At 54.3% G+C, this 19,431-nt stretch overlaps 3 protein-coding genes across 8 annotated transcripts in view; 1 reads left to right on the forward strand and 2 right to left on the reverse strand.

The window, feature by feature from the left end:
• Positions 1-2,138: 2,138 nt before the first annotated feature.
• CCDC183 (coiled-coil domain containing 183) lies at positions 2,139-8,074 on the reverse strand. The gene is given in 16 exon segments (XM_027668245.1): positions 2,139-2,345; positions 2,961-3,057; positions 3,294-3,329; positions 3,331-3,420; positions 3,535-3,694; positions 4,381-4,541; positions 4,771-4,871; positions 4,954-5,011; positions 5,119-5,247; positions 5,886-5,993; positions 6,183-6,287; positions 6,403-6,570; positions 7,266-7,337; positions 7,470-7,591; positions 7,683-7,835; positions 7,866-8,074. Coding segments are annotated over 15 exon segments (1,647 nt in total). The 5' UTR covers positions 7,810-7,835; positions 7,866-8,074; the 3' UTR covers positions 2,139-2,232.
• A 220-nt stretch (positions 8,075-8,294) lies between these two features.
• Positions 8,295-14,529, reverse strand: SBDS (SBDS, ribosome maturation factor). The gene is made up of 5 exons (XM_027668247.1): positions 14,354-14,529; positions 13,371-13,500; positions 11,992-12,192; positions 11,255-11,419; positions 8,295-10,638 (listed from the first exon to the last, which is right to left on the reverse strand). The coding sequence occupies exons 1-5, from the start codon at positions 14,479-14,481 to the stop codon at positions 10,510-10,512; spliced, it is 753 nt and encodes a 250-aa protein (XP_027524048.1). The 5' UTR covers positions 14,482-14,529; the 3' UTR covers positions 8,295-10,509.
• Positions 14,530-14,579: 50 nt separating this feature from the next.
• The window catches only part of TYW1 (tRNA-yW synthesizing protein 1 homolog), a 96,764-nt gene continuing 91,912 nt past the window's right edge, over positions 14,580-19,431 (forward strand). For all 6 annotated transcript variants that reach the window (XM_027668253.1, XM_027668254.1, XM_027668255.1 and 3 more), the window contains exons 1-4: positions 14,580-14,634; positions 17,665-17,813; positions 18,406-18,546; positions 19,071-19,172. In XM_027668253.1, the coding sequence (XP_027524054.1) occupies positions 17,679-17,813; positions 18,406-18,546; positions 19,071-19,172 (378 nt within the window). In that variant the 5' untranslated portion in view covers positions 14,580-14,634; positions 17,665-17,678. The remainder of the gene's footprint in view (positions 14,635-17,664; positions 17,814-18,405; positions 18,547-19,070; positions 19,173-19,431) is intronic.

The raw sequence follows: 19,431 nt of genomic DNA on the forward strand, positions 1-19,431 counted from the left end.
TCCCAGCCTTCCCAAGGCAGAGATATTTCCACGTGGCAAATACTTCCATTCCCTGATGTCCTATTTTAGTTTTCTCCCCAGTGCTGGCACTGGTTGCAGACATCCCTGCTGGAGCTCCAGTCAGGCTGGGAGGGAGGGAATAAGGGTTTCTTAGGGCTGAAAAGGAGATCTCTCACCTCCTTCCCTGGGCTGTGCCACCCATGTCTGACACCCAATGAGACCACAAGTGGTGTCAGCCCTTCCCTTCCCATCCCTTCCCTTCCCTTCCCAAACCTTCCCTTCCCTTCCCAAACCTTCCCTTACCAAACCTTCCCTAATCTTCCCTTCCCTCTTCCCCTTTTCCCTTCCCTCCCCTCCCCTCATTTACTCACATTATTAACGATATTTTCCCCTATGTCAGACCCCCCTTCAGCCCCACTTTTCCCCACTCCTTTCCGACCCAGAAGCCAAGGTTCTCCCTCTGGCTCCTTCCCCCCTCTCCTCTCGTACCTCTTCTCCACCTGTCACATCCATTCCCGGCGCCGCCTCTCCCGGATCCCGGGGAGCCAGGAGCAGTCACTCCGATTGCACCCAGCGCCGGCTGCGTGCCCGGGAGCTGCCGGCTGGGGGGTGACAGCCCTTCCCTCGCCTTGGAAACCTGAGGAGGGTTGGGATGCGGTGTCTGAACGCATCCAATGGATGCTCCTGATGGAGCAGGTACAGCCCTGGTGACTCTGCTCACAGCTGGGGGAGTTCAGAGAGGTGAAAACCCGGTGCCGTGGTCGTGCTGCTGCTCTTCCCCTCCTTTGAGGGCAGCTGAAACATCCCAGAATTACCTTCCAGCTGGAAAATGGGCCACAGAGCAAATCCTCCATCCAGCTCTGCCAGAGAAAAGCCTTCAACACCTTTGTGGCTTCTCTGTTCCCCACACCCAGAGTGGGAAAACCTTCCTGAGGCTGAGGGAGCTGGGGGGGTTCACCTGGAGAAGAGAAGGCTCCAGAGAGACCTGAGAGCCCCTTGCAGGGCCTAAAGGGACTCCAAGAGAGCTGGAGAGGGAGTTTGGACAAGGCATGAGGGACAGGACAAGGGGGAATGGCTTCCCACTGCCAGAGGGCAGGGTTAGATGGGATACTGGGAAGGAGTTCCTGGCTGTGTGGGAAGCTTTCCAGAGCTTCCCTGAAAACACTCAAGCTGTGCTGTGTTTTGACAGTACAATTCTCATTGCACATGAGACCCACCAAGAACATTCTGGGTGACCTACCAGTGTGCTCAGGGGGTTGGCAGAGCCAGCCATCCCCCCCCAGTGATGATGCCACCAGCGATGGCAGCACAAAGCACAGAGCCCAGGCTGTCAGAAATGGCAGTGAAAGGCTGCTCTGATGCTGATATTCCCCTGGAAATGGCCCAGGTACCACCGTCCTGGATCTCTGTCCGGGGCCACAGGCAAAACCTTGGAGAAACAGCACCATCTGTTTGCAGCATTGCTGCACCAGAGCAGAGGTGACAAGGTGGCCTCCACGGGAGGGTGTCCGTGACCCATGAGCAGGGCTGAGGGTCCCACCCTGGAGCCAAGGGCTTGGTGCAGCATCCTCTGCTCTCCTGGGCCAGGCTGGGGCCCCCTGAGCTCCAGCCCCTCCTGCAGCCCTCAGGTGACACCCGGGGCTTGCTCCGGTTCAGGGTTGTGAGTAGGAGTTACACGGGGTGTGTGCAGGGACCAGGGAGGGGACAGCCACCAAGGGGCTGCAGGGAGGTCAGGCAGCCCCAGGCTGGGGGCTTCAGCTCAGGTTTGGCTCTTTCCAAGGCAGGGTCTGTCCTTCTGCTCCCAAAAACATTCACCCTGAGGGCCACACGGGTCTCAGCCTGTTCCCCACGTTTCCCCATCGCTGCCTCAGGCAGACACCGGCCCATCGGGGGCCCAGAGCTGGCTGGTGGGGTAGAGGTCCCAAGAAGGTGTTGGCCCCACAGGACCAAGGGGGAGAAGGCCAACCTGCCCCCATCTTTGCTCCAGCTGGGAAGCTGTGCCCACCCAGCCCATCCCCAGCTCTGTGGGGGAAGCAGCCGGGCGAGGGGCAGGGGCTGCCCCCAAACCCAGCTCAGCCCCTCAGCGCTGGGTCCCTCACGTGTTCTGGGTGACAGAAGTGACAAAAAGACCACCCATCCCAGCTTTGCCACAGAACTGGGAGGAATGAAGAAGGTCTGCTTTAATAAACCTGCTGGGGAAAGGGCATGAGGGGTGGCCTGGGGCTCCCAAAGCTACTTCCTTTTGCGGCGTTTGGTGTTCATCCTGACCAGCTGCTGCCCCTGCTTCTTGATGTCTGCCCGGCTCGGGATGTAGTCCTGCTCTTCTTCTTCCAGATCCAAGGACACTGCAGGGGAGAGTGGAGAAGAGGGGGGTGGGAGGCTCTGAGGGCCATCCCTGCTGTGCCCAAGTCCCTGGCAGAGCCAGCACGTTTTGTCAGGCTGGTGGGACCCCAGAGAGCCCTCGGGCTTTTCCAGCCCAGCACCCCAGAGTGACCTGCAGGACCCAGTGATGGCCCATCTCCAACACTGCTGGGGCTTCCCACAAAGGTCTGGAGCTACAGGGTGGTGGGCACAGCTCCTGCTTTGCTAAAAACGGTGGTGACCTGCCAAAAGCTCTTTGTCTCCTCCAAGAGTGTCCACAGGCAGAGCCAAGTACTGGTTATTCTTCCCAGCCAGGTGATTTTGAAGACAAGGGACTCCCTGCTTGCCCTACTGCATCTCTCCTTGTTCCTGCTGTGGCCTGGTGCTCATCACCCCCCATCTGCCTTCCTTCTCCCACAGCCCCACCTCAAACCACCACCCATGCTCAAAGCCCTGGGGACAGCCAAGGTCAGCCCCAGGATCCAAAGGAAGCTCGTGGGTTGGGGTGTGCTGGGACAGTGGGAGACAGACAAGGACCCCCAGAAGTGCCAGCAGGCAGGGGCTGGGACAGTCACTGTGTCCCCACTGTGCTCTCCTACCGTGGAATGCAGTGCCCACATCCTCAAAGGAGATCTTCAGGTTCTGTGCCTCAGCTGCAGTTGATTTCTCCAGGAGGTTTCTGACCTTCCCAAAAATCTGTGAGAGACACACTGGGATAAGTGCTGATGGGAAGGTGGGTGTTAGAGCCCAGGGGGTGCCCCACTTCGCTGGTGTGGGGACACCCCACAGCTCCCAGAGCCATCTGGGGCTGGGCTGCTCCGTGGCTCTTCCCTGTGGCCACCTCCACGTTCTGGGTGAGGAAGGATGACTTGAATGGGCTGTGAGAGCCCTGTGTGGGTCCCCAAAGGCACATGAGGGACAGAGGGACGGACCTCACTGTGTTTGTCGTAGGTCTGGGCGCTGGGGGGGGCGGTCGGACACTCTCTGCTTCAGGTAATGCAGCTTCTCCTCACACTGCTTGAGCTTCTCCTCCAACCCCACGGGCCGGGGAGAGTCCCCCTGGAGGGAGGGAGAGGGAGAACAACCACCTTGGTGGGGAGAGCGAGCCCCTCGCGGTGGTGGTGGCTGCACCAAGCGTCACCCTGTCCCACCCCACTGGGGCCACGCGGGCACCTGGTCGGGCATGGTGATGCTGTGGAGGCGGACGAAGAGGTTGTCGATGCTGTTCTCAAACTCGATCAGCTGCTCCTGGTTCCTCCTCATCTGCGCCTGCAGCTGCTCCAGCCGGGACTCCTCCCGCTGCAGGTTCTCCCTCAGCTCCTCCTCCCGCAGGCTGGAGCCAACAACAGGTCACACAACTGCCCGGGGGTAGGGACACCCCACACCTGCTGCAGGCACCTCAGACCTGCTGCAGACCCCCCATGTCTGCTGCAGGCACCCCAAATCTGCTGCAGGCACCCCAAATCTGCTGCAGACACCCCAGACCTGTTGCAGACCCCCCATGTCTGCTGCAGGCACCCCAAATCTGCTGCAGACACCCCACAGATCTGCTGCAGACCCCCCATGTCTGCTGCAGGCACCCCAAATCTGCTGCAGGCACCCCAGACCTGTTGCAGACGCCCCAGACCTGCTGCAGGCGCCCCAGACCTGCTGCAGATCCCCCAAATCTGCTGCAGACGTTCCAGACCTGTTGCAGACACCCCAAATTTGTTGCAAAAGCTGCTCAGGTCCCCCCGCCCTGCCCTGCAACTGCAGAGCAAAATTGCTGCTTTCAACCCAACTCTGTGCTGCTGGCACCACTTCCTGTGCCAGGCAAGGAGCAAGGGTGCACCCAGGGCCACAGTGGGAGCTTTGGGTGCTCTGCCAGGAGCAGAGCTGGGGGATCACCCTGCTCAGGAACCCCCCTGGTGCAGGAGGGGTGGGTGGCTGCAGTGGAATGGAGGTCGGGGTGCCTATTGGGACATGTCCCCCCCAAGGATGGTGCCCTGGTTGGCACGACTGCCCCAAGGCCAGCAGCACCTGGTTGTGCCGAGGGGCTGGTGAAACTTCAGCCTCGCCTGCTTCAACTCCAGCTCCTTCAGCATCTGCCTCAGCACCTGCTTGTTCTCCTTGCACTCCTGGATGTGCTGCTCCAGGTCCTCCAGGGACTTCAGCTGTGCCAGGAGGCTGCCCGGGATGTCCTGGCCAGGGGAGAGCAGGAGGGCTCTGCCCATGGTGCTGCTGCTGGGGGCACCTCGGGGGGGTCACAGCCACATCCCGTGCCATGGAGAAGGGCAGCTCCGTGTCTGCCCACACAAGGAGACACTTTGGGGGGCTCCAGGGAGGGGAGAGCGGATAAACCCCACAGTGAAAGCAGGGCAGCAGAGGGGTCTCAGCCCCAGGCTTGACCAGAGGGGGGTTTTCCATTACCCAGATGTTGGAGCACTGCAGGGCAGCCTTGGCCATCTCCATCTTGTCGTTGACAAAGGCCTCGCGCTCCAGCTGGGTCATGGCGGCCTCGGCGTCGGCCCCTGGGGTGGGAGGGGAGCGGCAGGGGAGGATGTGCCAGTGGCAGTGCCCAGAGCCCAGCCCTGCCCCCCGCCAGGCACTCACCCCCCATCGCGTCCGAGGAGCTCTGGGCTTGGTCAGCGGAGAGCAGGGACGCCGCTTGCTGCAGGGACAGTCACTGTCACCCCCCTGCTGCCCCTGCAGCCCCCACCCCGGGGGGCTCAGCACCGCTGGCTGGCACCTCCCCACAGCCCCGGGCCCCCAGCTCACCTCTCTCAGCTGCCTCTCGGTCTCTGTCTTTTGCTGGAGGTTCTCGAGGTTCTCCCTCTGCTCGAGCAGGGATTGCTCCCTGAGGGACCTCTCCAGGAGGACCTGGGGTCCTGCCTCGGCCATGAGTTTCTGGAGCACAACAGAGGAGGGAGAAGTTGCTGCCAAACTTCAGCTGGAGCTTTCTTGAGATTGGTTATTAGGTTTAAGTATTGGCTTAAGATGGGATATGGGGAAGAAATTGTTCCCTGTGAGGGTGGGGAGGCCCTGGCACAGGTTGCCCAGAGAAGCTGTGGCTGCCCCATCCCTGCAAGTGTCCAAGGCCAGGTTGGACAGGGCTTGGAGCAACCTGGGCTAGTGGAAAGTGTCCCTGCCCATGGCAGGGGGTGGAATGAGATGATCTTTAAGGTCCCTTCCAACCCAAACCATTCCATGAATCTATGATTTGTGACCTAGTTGAGCTTTTGGGATAGCCAGTGTCAAAAATATCCTCAATTCCATGCAAACAGGCTGGGAAGGAAGCTGGGAAAGGAGGGCTGGGGCATGGAGCAAGCTGCCTTCCCCATGGCTGGTGCTTCAGGTGGGCTGTCCCCAGCCCCAGGACAGCCTGGCCCGGGAAGAGCTGTGGAGGCATCTGGGTGCTGTGGGTGACTCCAGCTCTGTCTTCTTTGCTCTTGGCTGAAGGAAGGCTCACAGGCCCGGGTATGTGGTGCTGTCTGGGGGCACTGGAGGGTGGGAAGGGACCCCAAGGTCCTTGTCCCAAGTCTCACCTTGATTACATCAGTGGCTTTGAGGTTTTGCCGGGATGTGAGCTCCTCATTGTACATCACAGTTATCCCACACATGAGGTCCAGGTACCGAGGCAGGTAGAACAGCTCCTGGGACACAGGGAACACAGCACGTCACCCCCCCGAGCCCTGGGGGTCCCCCAGGCTGTGACAGGGGATGGGGGGAGCGGGAGGACCCCACCAATCCAGGAGGGCATCCCCTTGGACATGGCCCCTTGGGCACCTCGTGCCTTTGCAGGGGGAGCAGGTGGGATGATGGCACGGTGAGCAGGAGCTCACCTTCCTCATGATGTCCTGCACCTGCAGGTACATGCTGGTCACCCTCTGCCCAGTCTGAATTTTCATGAGCATCTTCTCAATGTCGTTGCCCAGCTGGCGAATCGCCTGGGGCAGACACCGGGGGGGGAAGGGACGACTTGAAGTGACTCTCTGTGCCATACCCAGTGCCCACCTGGGGGGTGCAGGACTGAACCCCACCCCAGGAAGGGCTCCTGGGTACCTGGAACTGTGGCTGCTGCAGCCTGTCATCCAACTCAGCGTTCTTGAGCTGCTGCAGGTACCTCTGGCGATCGTCACGGGCCTGGCTCCACTGCTTCACCTGGTGCAGCAGCATGTCACACACCTTCACCTGGTCATGGACCACGGCCTCCAGCCTCTTCTGGGCCGCCTGGATGGGCATGGGAGTGTTTACCAGCCCGGATGCTGCAGGAGAAGGGGGTCCTGCCTGGCAAAGCCCTCCCCGAAGTAGAACCAGGGACACCGGGACGTTGCTCCAGGCCATTGTCATGGGTTTGACAGGCTGGGATGTGGGAGAGCTTTGCTGGGGTAAGGGAGAGGTGGGCAGGGCTGGGCTGGGCTTAGGGACTCTGCATAACACAGACCCAGGGCTGGGGGTCAATAAAATCGACCAGTGCCCCAGCTGTGGATGTTGTCAGAGCGGCGGCACCGCTCTGTCCCTGCAAAGGGCCCGCAGGCAAAGGCAGCTCCTCCATCTCCATGGGCTCATAACCAGGTCACGACCTTGGGACAGGCAGTGAAGGACAGGGATGGCATCTCTCTCCCAGGGATGCAGCTGGACCCTGTAGGAACCCAGGCAGTGCCAGGGTGGGACAGCCAGGAGGTCACTGGGGGACCTCTATCCCAGGGGTCTGCTCAGGGAGCTGAGGGAGGACCTGCTTGGATGGGTCCTGTGGTGGAAAGGGACCCACAGGACTCATATGAAGACGCCCTGAATCACCACAGTGGCCCTGGGGGGCTGTCCTTGTGCTGGCACCACATCCCTCTGCCATGCACTGCTCTTCCCAGCGTTCCCAGAGCCCCAGCCCCCCAGGAGCAGCCCGTCCCACCAGACCCTGCTGGTACCTCCAGGCTCTCGGTGGCTGCAACAGCGGCCTTCCCCTCTGCGAAGGCATCGTTGGCAGGGAGCTTGTTGTACTGCGGGCAGGAGAGGGACAAAGGGACTGTCACTGCCAGCCTGGCAATGGCCACGTCCTGCTGCTGGCTCCTGGAAGGGACTGCTGGAGGAGCTGCAGGTGCAGGGGTGCAGCAGGTGGGGCCTTTTGGTACCTTCAGGACAAAATCCAGGACGCGGGCATCCTCCTGCAGCGCCTGCTGCAGGCTGGGCAGCAGCTGCCTGTTCTGCCGGAGCTTCTCCTCACACGACTGGGAGAAAATCCGCAACCCTTGCGCTGGAGGACATCAGGGGGTCAGTGGTAACGTGTAGGAGGATGGGGAGGGCCACGAGCCCACCCCTGTCCCCGTGAGGCCGAGGGGCAGCACCTTGCAGGCTGACGAGGTCACGCAGCTCCCGGCAGCGCTTGTCCAGCCCGGCCTTCTTGCCCTGTGTGCCGGCGGCACCGCGGCCCTGGGCACCCATCCCTGCGCCCGCCATCCCTGGGCCCACCATCCTGGACCCGTGAGGGGCAGCCACAGTGGCCCCACGGCCCCGTGGAGACGTCACAGGGTCGTGACCACGACGGTTCTGCCGTGGAACCGTCGCCGTGGCACCTCCAACTGCCGCCGGAGCTGTGTCTCCTGCTCAGCAACCGCCCCTCTGGGCCTCTGCAGGGTACAGATTAATTAGGAACTGATTAATCAGGGGGAGAAGGATCCCAGCCTTGTTTCCTATTGCTGTGGCAACAGCAGTTGTCACCCAGCCAGTCATGGACCATTCCAGTCATGGACCATTCCCAGTCATGGACCATTCCAAGCCCCACGAGGAACAGGACAATTCCAGGGAAAACACGTGTGCATGGACACCCAACACACCAGCAGTGCTCTCCAGGAAGCTGCCAGCTTATTTACATGCCCACCTCTGGAAATTCCACTTAATTAGCCAGGAATTCTTGTGCAAGGAATTCTACTCCTGCAGGAACAGGCAAACCCAAAGCATTACCAATACTGAGCTTTATTTTGATGCTCACCAGACATTCTTGCTGAACTACAAACATGACAAGAAATGCCAGCACGTGCATTTATTTGTTGATAAATAAACCCAAGCTCCCTCCAGCAGAGAAAATCCTTAATGTTTGGATTTGCAGAAAAAAAGGGCTTCCTAAGGAAACTGCCTTCCTTGTACCAAGCTCCTAAATCAGCTTAGATGAAGGTTCTGGAACTCCAGATCTTTGACCTGCAGCCATCCTGTTGTGCTCAAGGTGTTGAACACGGAAAACAAAGAAATTAAAGGCTAGTGAAATCAAGTATTACCCACACAGGATCCTCTGAGGCTCTTGCTCAGCGTCTCACTTGCATATTTATGAACTGCATTTTAGTGCTAATTGCCAGTGACAAGCTAAATATCCACATGACCATCCTCAGTGCTTCCTGAAGCGTGTGTGGGGACATGGCCAGGGAAAGCAGCAGTTCAGGGCTGTACCCACAGAGATCTCCCACACCGAGCCCGTGTCCATGTGGCCAATCCAGTAATTACACCGCTGAATTTCCCAGGCAGCATTTAAACCCCCTGGGGACAAGAGACAGCATTTTAAAAAGGATCAAGCGGTTCAAGAATCTCTGTTTCACCTGCCCTCAGCAAAACTCAGGCTCTGGAGCGGCAAGTCCTCCCAAAATCTTGCTGAAGGAATTGATGCTGGCCTTGCACGAGCACAAATCAGCTTCCTGGGGGAAGCCTTGGACTGAGGATCCACCTGACAGGTCAGAGCCCCCCTCCCTCCAGAGTTCCACCCTGCTGAAATCCTGGGAAACTCACAGTGAGTTCAAGGTCCAGAGGAAAAGGTCAGGAGTACAAACCTGAGCTCAGTTGAACTGTCAGGGGGTGAGCTCTGGAAGGCGACAGCAACCAGGGACCAGCACACGCTCACCTGGGAGAGATCTAATCCTTGGCTGGATTCATCCCCAGCTCCTCACCTGCTGCCTACTATCAGCATGGAAACAGGAATGTGACATTAAAGGCTCCCAAAATTCCTGCTGGTTTAGCTTTTAGTCACTGAACCAGATCTGCTTTGCCTGGTGCTTTGTATTTTTAGTCTCTCCTTCCCCCGTTGTTGTCCTCCCTTCCCCTCTCCCTTGAAACCCCCCCCCAGAATCATTTGTTTAACGCAGCTGCAAGAAGATTTAACAGAATTAGCAAGAACTATATCCCGTGCCCCAGGAGCTGGCTGGAAATTCCGTGCCTGGATTAGAGAGCAGCACAAAAAGACACAGGATAAAGGACAGCTGCCAGAATTGGTCTGTGCTGCGCTGAAAAAGCAAAGGGGCACACACAAACAATTCCTGCTGGGAATTACGGCCCAACAAAAGCCCGTCTGGCTCCATGGCCAGGGGCCACCACTGCCTGTTTGAGATTCATTTTATCATGTGAACAGAGCAGCTCCCAAGCACAGGCTCAGCCCACAAAAAGCATCACCACAGCCAGGGATATCTCCTATACTATTAACAAAAATAAGTATTTTCTTTCTTTATCTATAATATATAAATAGATGATCATTTGCTTTTATTAATGTAGCTAAATATATCTTATGAATAAGTTATTTGGAGAACATCATCTCTAAGTCAGCAAGTGCTGTTATATCCAGTGAAGGAAATCTTTACTAATGGTCCTTTGAAGTACTTTAATTACCAAGCAGCCAATTATGGAAGTCTTAAGTCAGTTTTCCCGCTGCCAAAAGATTGATTCTTGGACATGATCCACACTTTGCACCTGTTAGAAGCGAAAATGTGGCTCTCTTTTTTTTAAAGGTTCCTCTCCTCACACACAAACCCCCTCCTCAGTGACCAGTGCGACCTTCCACTCAACACTGACAACTTCAAAAGTACAAACAATTGGCACCAAATCAGTCAAACCACTTCAACAGCAACCCTGAAACTAAAGCAAAGCCAGAGTAACCTCCAACCACATCCTAACTCAGTCCTTATTAGTGCAACTCTGACACAGAACCTTCCTACAGGCAAAGACATCTGTAACCCAAACAAGTGTAAAATGATAAAAAAACCCCCACACTGCATGGAAAAATCCCAAAGGATTAGTGTCAGAAAACATTTGGCAGCAAGAGATTGGAAAAACCCACGAAGGCCTGACAGGAGAGAGTGGCTACACCAGTCATTTCAGGGGAGGCTGTCGAAGCAGAACTGCTGCAGGAAGGTTTTGTTATTCGAGCTTTTCATCTCCCTCCTCCACATCCTTCAGGTTGAGCACTTCCAGGGATCCCTTCCCTTTGGTCTCACTCCGGATCAGCTCGTCGATCTCTCGGAAGCAGCCTGGGTCAACAAGGCACACCTGGAATGTTCCACACCACAGTCAAGCAAGAACATCGGAATTTCATCAGGCCCTAATCAAGGCCTAACATTAATTTTCATTAAAAAAACCCATTTAGTTACTAAGAAGGTCTTGGCAGTATCTTCCAGGTAATCTAATCTAATCTTCCCCCTGAATTTCTGCAGTTCCAGTTCCCCATGCTGGACATGGCTTTTCCCAGTTGGGATTGCTGGATTCTAATCTGTTTTCAAAGAAGATTTTTACAAATACCAAATTTTGCTTTCCCACAGACTTTTAAAAAGAAATAATTAACCACTAATAAATAATAAAATATAATACAATAATAAAACACAGGCTTGAGCCACCACATAAATAACAGTAACATTCCACACATGCAGAAAAACTTATCAGTGTGGCAGGACAATCAATGCTCAGAGAAACTGCACTGGGCTTCTGCTCAGCTTGGAGCAGCAATCTCTGGATAACAAAGGTTGCTCCCATGCTCACATCCTTAGGATGATATTAAAAACCCCAAAGAGCAGCTCTGATTCAGTTCCACCTTCCATCTATGAGTTCACCTTCTACTAAAATACATAGTCAAGTCAAGTATGAAGCCCAGGGACTGCTTTTTGCTTACAATTTCCAGCTGCTCCTGGAAGTCCTCGCTCTCAATAACTTTAATCAGTGGCTTGAGCTTCTCTTTCAGCTTCTTGCCCTCCTTTGGTGGGAGGATAAACCTCAGCCTCATGTGAGCACGTTCAATTTGCATGGTCTCCTTCAGCTGCCTGATCACTTCCAGGGCCTGGAAGGACATGAAGAGCATTTACACACCTGCTTCAAAACCACCACACACATCAGAATCTGTTCAACCCTTTGCACCAGCTTCAGACCCATCTCTCAGTGCTGGTCACTACCACTCTGCTGCAGGGAGGTTGCTGTCACACTCTTTTTGTCAGATTAACAAGAAAAAGCAAAGTTCTTGCTGTCAGTGATCACTACAAACACTTAAAAACCTTGTCTAAAATAAAATTAAATACCAGTTACACTGCAAAACACCACAAACCCAGGTGGTTCAGATGCAAAGGCTGATATATAACACCTCAGTTGGGATAAATCACAAACCTTTAATTTCTGTTCCATGTGTACCACTGTTGCTGTTTTATTTACGTTTCTTTCTTTCTCCATTCTCCGAATTCTTAGAAAACAAATTGCCTGAGTTTCAGGAGCTGCTTGTATTCAGCTGCCAGATGGCTGAGTAATCCCTCTGAGGGCTCACATGCCGGGGTTTTGCTGATCCCTGTGTGACAGGGAGCTGAGGAATTACACCAGAGCGCAGCACCTCGGAGCAGGAGCTGGTGTTGCAGGAAGACTCACCTGCTGCTTGGTGCTCTTGTTGGGTTTGACAGAGTAGTGGATGTCCTTCATGGCTCTCTCTATGAGGATCACTGTGTAGGGCCTCTTTGTTTCGGGGTTCACACATTTGTCAGCCACGATGGTCGCGATGTCTCGGAACATCTGCTCCAGCTGCGTGTGGCGCTCTTTGTCTGATACCTGCAGCTCCCCTTTGGATAAAATCTGGGTTGTAACAATAAAGAAACCAGTTAAGAAACATCATGGGTGTGAAGAGTGGAAATTCCAGTAACTTTGTTAAATTTAACCATTGTTTGAGTGGTTTGGGTAGATGTGTGAAGTGCGGAAAACAAAAAATCACATTGATAAAGTGAATCGTTACGAGGGCTCTGGAAAGACTTCAGACAAAAAAACTCACCATGGAAACTACAGTGAGGGAGGCACAGATTTCACAGAATCATAGAATATCCTGAGTTGGAAGGGACCCCCAAGGATCACCCAGTCCAGCTCCTGGCCCTGCACAGACACCCCAACAATCTCACCCTGTGCCCCAGAGGATCAGCCAAACCCTCCCTGAGCTCTGGCAGCCTTGGGGCTGTGCCCACTGCCCTGGGGAGCCTGGGCAGTGCCCAACCAGCCTCTGGGGGAAGAACCTTTGGCTGAGATCCAACCTGAGCCTGCCCTGACACAGCTCCAGCCATTGCCTGGCTGCTGGCCCTGCTCACAGAGAGCAGGGATCGGAGCTGCCCCTCAGGAGAAGCTGCAGCTCTGCCCTCAGTCTCCTCTGCTCCAGCTGAACACACCAAGTGCCCTCAGTGCCCTCACACGGCTTCAAATCAAGGCCCTTCCCCACCCTCATGGCCTCCTTTGGACACTCTCCAATGGCTCAATCCCTTCCCTACATTGTGTCCCCCCAAACTGCCCCAGTGTTGCAGGTGAGGCCGCCCCAGGGCAGAGCAGAGCGGGACAATCCCCTCCCTGGTGCCCCCAGGACAGGGTTGGCCCTCCTGGCTGCCAGGGCACTGCTGACTCATGAGATTTACTTGAATTCTTATCACTCACAACAAGCCCACAGTTCCTATCCAACCAAGAAGGATCAAGAGATTGGATCTGTTATTAACACTTAAGTGAACTGTCCAAAGTAAGCAACTGTCCACTTATCTTAGGTGAGGAACTCTTCAGTGCTCAACATCAGTGCAGAGAAGCTGTCTGTTAGAACACCCAGAACTCTTTTCAGCCAGATGCATACATAAAATTTAAGACTATAAAACAGAGTTCCTAGTCCTTTTTACTCATTTCATAACAAACAACTACAGCAGCATTCTGCAAACAGTACAAACCAACCTACTGTGTGGCTGTAAGTCTTCTCCAAGCTTTTTTAAAGCTAAGTGTGTAAAACTTACCATCTTACAGATTTCTGTTTGGTCATCTGTCCCAAATGCCTGAACCAGGTCTTCCTTCTTCGCCACCTGGCCTTTGGAAACATTGACAAACACAGTGTGTGTCTGCAGGACCTCGTCGAGATCCTTCTCCCTAGAGAAAAGGACGGGGTTAGAAACCTTCACAGAATCATCCCAGAATGGGATGGGTTGGAAGGGACCTTAAAGATCACCCAGATCAACGCCCTGCCATGGGCAGGGACACCTTCCACTAGCCCAGGTTGCTTCAAGTCCTGTCCAGTCTGGCCTTGGACACTTACAGGGATGGGGCCTCCCCACCCTCACAGGGGAGAATTTCTCTCTAATACCCCTTTTAACCCTGTTCTCCATCAGCGTGAAGCCACTCCCCCTTGCCCTGCCACTCCAGGCCCTTGTCCAAAGTCCCTCTCCAGCAAAGCAAGGAGCTCATCAGTGTTTAAACAAGGAACAGCTCCTGCTGCCCAGGGCTGGATCAGCAGAGCCTGAAAACCTCCATCTCCGAGGTGTCATTGCCCAGGGACTCCCGCACCATCTCCCGGGGGTCAGGCCCGGGTACCGGGGCAGCTCCACGGCCGGGTCACACAGGGGTCACTGCCGAGGGCGCACACGGGCTCCCAGGCAGGGCCCCCGGTCCCTCTGCCGGGTCCCCACATGGGCCCATCCCGGTCCCCACACGGGTCACTCCCAGTCCTTTTCCCGGTCCCCACAAGGGCCGACCCCGGTCCTTCCCCGCTCCACACACGGGCCCATCCCGGTCCCCGCACGGTCCTTCCCCGATCTCCACGCGGTCTCTCCCCGCTCCCCACACGCTCCCTCCCCGCTCCTAACACGGGCCCATCCCGGTCCCCATATGGGCCCTCGCCGCTCCCCACACGGGCCCATCCAGGTCCCCACACGGGCCGATCCCGGTCCTTCCCCGCTCCCCCCCGGGCCGCGCCGCCGCCCCGCCGGCTCCCCGGGGCACTCACGCTCCGCTGCGCCAGCCCATGACCTTGTTGCGGTAGCAGGCGATCTCGAAGCGCTTGCCGGCGCGCCGGGCCCGCACCACGGCCACGTTGGTGAGGCGGATCTGGTTGGTGGGGGTGAAGATGGACATGGCGGCGGCCGCGGCCCTGAGCCGGCCCCGCCCCGCCCGGCCCGGCCCGGCAGTGAACGGCGGCCCGGCAGTGAATGGCGGCGGGGCGGGGCGGGCGGAAGGGGCGGGAGCGGCTCATGGCGGGCTGAGGGCAGCGCCGGCCGGGGCGGCGGGGTCAGTGCGGGGCCGGCGGCGCGTGGTACTAATGAAAGTGTAATAACAGCGAGGGGAGGATGTAATAACCACCTGTGTGTGTGTGTGTGGAGTAACTCTGAGATGGGGCTGGGGGTGGGGGTGGGGGCGGGCGTGTGTGGGGTAATAACCGTGAGGGGAGTGTGTGTGGTACTACTACTACTAACACTAACAATGAGCGGGCATATAACCACGTGTGTGTGTGTGGAGTAACGGTGAGATGGGGTGTGAACCGTGGGGGTATAACTGTGATGGTGAGGGGGGACGTGTGGGATCACAGCCGTGGAGGGGGATTTGGGGGGTAGTAACCGTGAGGGGAAGGCGTGGTAATAATAATAATAATAATAATAATAATAATAATAATGGCAACTGCGAGGGGGCATATAGTAACCGTGTGTGTGTGTGTGTGTGGAGTAACTGTGCGATGGGGGTATGGACCGTGAGGGTATAACAATGGTGGTGTGGGGGCGTGTGTAGTGATAATAATAATAATAATAATAATAACAACAACAACCGTGAGGGAGGGTGTAATAAGCAGGTGTGGGGGGGTAACTGTGAGACGGGGGTATGGACCGTGAGGGGTATAACAATGGTGGTAGGGGGACGTGTGTGGGATAATAACCATGGGGGGGTAATAATAATAATAATAATAATAATAACAACAACAACAACAACAACTGTGAGGGGGGATGTAATAACCAGGTGTGTGTGGGGGGACTGTGAGATGGGGGTATGAACCGTGAGGGGTGAGGGTACAACTGTGATGGGGGGGGTGGTGTGTGGGATAATAACTGTGAGAGGGGTGTGTGATAATTAATAATAATAACAACGACAGTGAGGGGGTGGATGTAATAACCGTGTGTGTGTAATAACTGTGTGATGGGGGTATGAACCATGAGGGGTATAACTGTGATGGGGGGGATATAACTGTGATGAGGGGGTGTGAGTGTGGGATCACAACCGTGGAGGGGGATTTGGGGGGTAGTAACCGTGAGAGGAGGGTGTGTGGTGGGGTAAAAACTGGGGGAGAAGGGATATAATAACTCTGTGTGTGTGTGTGTGTGTGTGGTGATAACTGTGGGAGGGTTGTGTGTGTGTGTGTGGGGAGAGATGGAGAAATTACCCGTGAGGAGTAGGGGGGTATAACCACGGTGGTGGTGGAGGGGGGTAATAACTGTGAGGGGTGTGTGGGGGAGATGGGGTATTAACCATGAGGGGTGGAGGGGGTACAACCATGAAAGGGGGGTAGGGTGGGGTAATAACTGTGAGGAGGGCGTGTTTAACAATTTGGGGGTATAATAACTGCGGGAGGCAGAGGAAAGTGGGGTCATAACCCTGAGGGGTGTGTGGGAGAGAGAAGGGATGTGAATTGTGAGTGGTGGGAGGAGGAATAACCATGAGGGTGGTGTGTGTGTGTGTTTGTGTGTGTTTGTGGGGGGGTAATAACCATGAGGGGTGTGGGGGTAAGAAGTGGAAGGGGGGAGTGTGTGTAGGGGGATAATAAGAGGGAGGGGTAATAATAATAATAACTGTGAGGGGAGTGGGATGGGTGTGAGTAATAACCATGAGGGGTGGGGGTGAAGGGGTCGGGGTAATAATGGGGGGGGGAAATGGGGTTAATAAGGGTGAGGGTAATGACTGAGGGGGGGTGTGTTTGGGGTAATAACCATGAAGGATGGGTCTGTGGGGGTTAATAACTGTGAGTGTGTAATAACCATGTGTGGGGGGGTTAATAACTATGGAGGGGGTGTAGGAGTGAGGGTAATAAATGAGGTGGTTATGGAGGGGGGTGAGAGTTCTGTGTGAGGGGCCTGTACAGAAGGGGGTCAGCACAGAGGAGGGATTAAATGGGGTGGGCTTGGGGGGTGGTGTAGAGGGGCAGGGTCCTGGGTAGGCACAGGGCTGAGGGATGGGGGGCAGCTCCAGTGGGGGGTCAGGGAGTGGGTTTTGGGTGCTATGGAGTAATTGAAGGTGGGACATACAGAGGGTGAGGAGGAGCAGGGTACTTGAGCTGCAGCAAGTTTTTGGAGCCTCCCTTGAGGGATTGCTTCTGGGGTGGGCTGGCAGCACTGGGGCTGCCCACTGGCAGGTGCTCTTGGCTTATCTCTTTTGGGATGCTCAGTGTTGCTGCTGGAGGGGGTGACGGGCATCCCCTCAAACCTTTGAGCTGGTAATGTGAGTAACAGCCCAGGGGAAAAGTAGGAGAACAGTTTCCAGCCTCCTGGGAATGCTTGGATTCTGTGCTCTTGTCTGATATTTGCAGAAACGAGGTCCGAGGGGGCTGCAGGTGACAGTAGGAGGATGTCAGCTGTGTTTCTCACTAAATAAGTGTCACAAACCAGCCTTTTTTAAGCACCTGAATGTTTCCTATGAAATAGGTGTTCACAGGCACCACACAAGCTCATTCCTGGCTGGGGTGTTCTGTACCTTGAATGTACTGAACCAACTTGTAACATCTCAGTTGTTCCAAGTCAAGCTTCACTTGCACCACACAATTCTGAGAAAGTGCTTCCAGTTCAATGCAGGTTTCAGTCTGCCCTTGAAACTCTGTTTGTAATCAGCGTAATATCTGATGTGTGTAAGCAAGGGTTGGGTTCAGCAGCAAACTGGAGGTGATTCCCCCTTGAACTGGAGCTTTCTAGTTCCAGAGATCTGCACTCGTGTCAAACTCAGGCCGGTATGATCCAGTGGATGTTTCAAAAGGATTTTTTACTTTCAGGCACTTGCACAGCTCAAATATTTGCTACTTTTCCTTATAACAGAGGTGCCCTATAAAGAAAAACCCCAGAATATCCAGACTCAGAATCTAAAATATTAGCTTGGAGCTCAGCTGATGCACCTGAGGAGGTGATGGCTTCTTGATTCAGTTTTAATGCCTTGTCTTTAGCCAAAACCTGTTTTCTGCAGAGCCTGGGGAGTAGCTGATGCCATGATGAGACTGTGGGGACTGTGTGGTTGTTTTCTGTGTGCTCATTCCATATTCATACTGTCGGAATCTGTGACTTTTTCCAGATTTAGATGTCTCAATGGATACGTGGAGCTACTTCTGTACTTGCCTGGCATCCATATGGCTGCACAGATTTTACATCTACTCTGCTGCTGCTTTGGGGATCAGCCTTTGGATTGTCATTCAGTTCACCACCACCAAAACCAAAAAGAAGGTAACTGAACCTGTGAGCACTTTTGTCTGAGGACACCCCAAAACCCCGTGAGTGGAAGTGAGGAGTTGCTGGGTGAAGGCACCCACTGGTGCAGTGAAATGGGCCCACCTAGAGTTTTGCAAATCCCAAATGCTCTTTAGTTCATGTGGATATAATTCTCAGTTTGGATTCTTTTATGTTTGAGAGTCACTAAAAGCTCCTGTTGCTCTGATTTTGGAGCAGATCTCAGCTGGACACTTGTCACGTTGTGTCTGTCACTCCAAGGAAATCCCTCTGCTTGTGCCTGGTGTTTTTACCTTTGTGTTTTCAGTGATGGTAATGACAAGGTTGGACTGGTTTTAGGATGGGAGTGGGATTGGGCCATTCAGGAGTTGAAAACCTCCTCCTGCAGGTGGTTGAAGTTCTGCTGCAGGAGTCTGGGAGGCTCAGCTGGATCCTTTTATCTCCCAGATATTGGAGCATGGCCTGGGTCAGGGAAACACTTCCTGGTGTGTTTGTCTGACAGTCTGGCCACAGTATTTGAATTTTAAATGCTTTTGGTTTGACATCAGTTGCAGAGGGGATGGAATTTGACACAACTCCTGTTTCATAGGGTGAAAAATCCAGTGGGAATCCCTCTTCCTCCAAAGGAACAGAAGACAAGCTGGTAAATGGATGTGTCACCCCTCAGGCAGAGGAGGTGTATGTTGCTGGAGTAAAGATCTTCTATGGCTCTCAGACTGGCACAGCAAAGGTATCAGTTACTTTTGTTTCACATTTGTGAAAAAGATCTGAAATATCATTGGGATTCAAGTATGTTGCTTGTCTTAAAACACTGCACTGGGTACAAATCTGAGAGTTCATTAGGAGGTTCATTAGCTCGTTACAAGTCATTGCCCAACACAAAAGATAAGTGAAAATTCTATAAAAATAACATTTTTCCCCCTCCTTTTAAGTGGGGCCTGCAGGATATTGATTATGAAGCTTCAAGTTTACTCTTACAGTATAATTTTAATTTGCCAGCAGGTCTTCATAGAAAGAGGTGCTGGTTTTGGTGCTTTCTCAAAAAGAAATGGCATTTGTGTGTGGAAATGTAAAGCCATTAAAATTCATGGAAGTCTCAGCCAGTTACTTCATGTTTTTAATGTGAGGAGTTACAGGCCCAGTGTCCAGGTCTCAGGTGTTCTTCCCGTGCTGGGAGAGGTTTTGTGGCTGAGCACAGCAGGGCTGGTGTGGGTTGAAGGAATTGATAACTTCCTCTATGTTTCTTTTTTCCAGAGATTTGCCAAAGCTCTGGCTGAAGCTGTTACTTCCCTTAATTTGCCTGTGGAAGTCATTAACATGGGAGACTATGACCCAGATGATTGTTTAGCAGAGGAGGTGGGTATGACATAGATAGGAATAATAAATACAAGTTTTTTCCTGGGATTCTCAAGGCTGCTTTCCTCATTTATTTCTCTCCTGTTCTGAAAATCCTCAAAGCTGTGTGTTGCAAATTGTTTCCCTGCTATATAAGCAAGTGTAGCCCATCAGCCCTCAGCAGAAAATACCAAAATTTTGAAAATTACTGGGAAAGCATCACACAGAACATTCTGAAGCTGACAGTGACCTTGTATGAGCCAGTTCTGTAACTCAGGGG

The sequence above is a fragment of the Corapipo altera genome, unplaced genomic scaffold (assembly GCF_003945725.1).
Source record: "Corapipo altera isolate COAL_440 unplaced genomic scaffold, ASM394572v1 216, whole genome shotgun sequence".
NCBI classification, from domain to species: Eukaryota; Metazoa; Chordata; class Aves; order Passeriformes; family Pipridae; genus Corapipo; species Corapipo altera.

Excerpts from the sequence above, each read along its gene's own strand:
- SBDS (XM_027668247.1), bottom strand. The coding sequence starts at position 14,481 with ATGTCCATCTTCACCCCCACCAACCAGATCCGCCTCACCAACGTGGCC. Across the intron at positions 13,501-14,353 it reads ATGGGCTGGCGCAGCGGAGC|GGAGAAGGATCTCGACGAGG; the intron begins GTGAGTGCCCCG and ends CCTTTTCTCTAG. Across the intron at positions 11,420-11,991 it reads ACAAGAGCACCAAGCAGCAG|GCCCTGGAAGTGATCAGGCA; the intron begins GTGAGTCTTCCT and ends ATGTCCTTCCAG.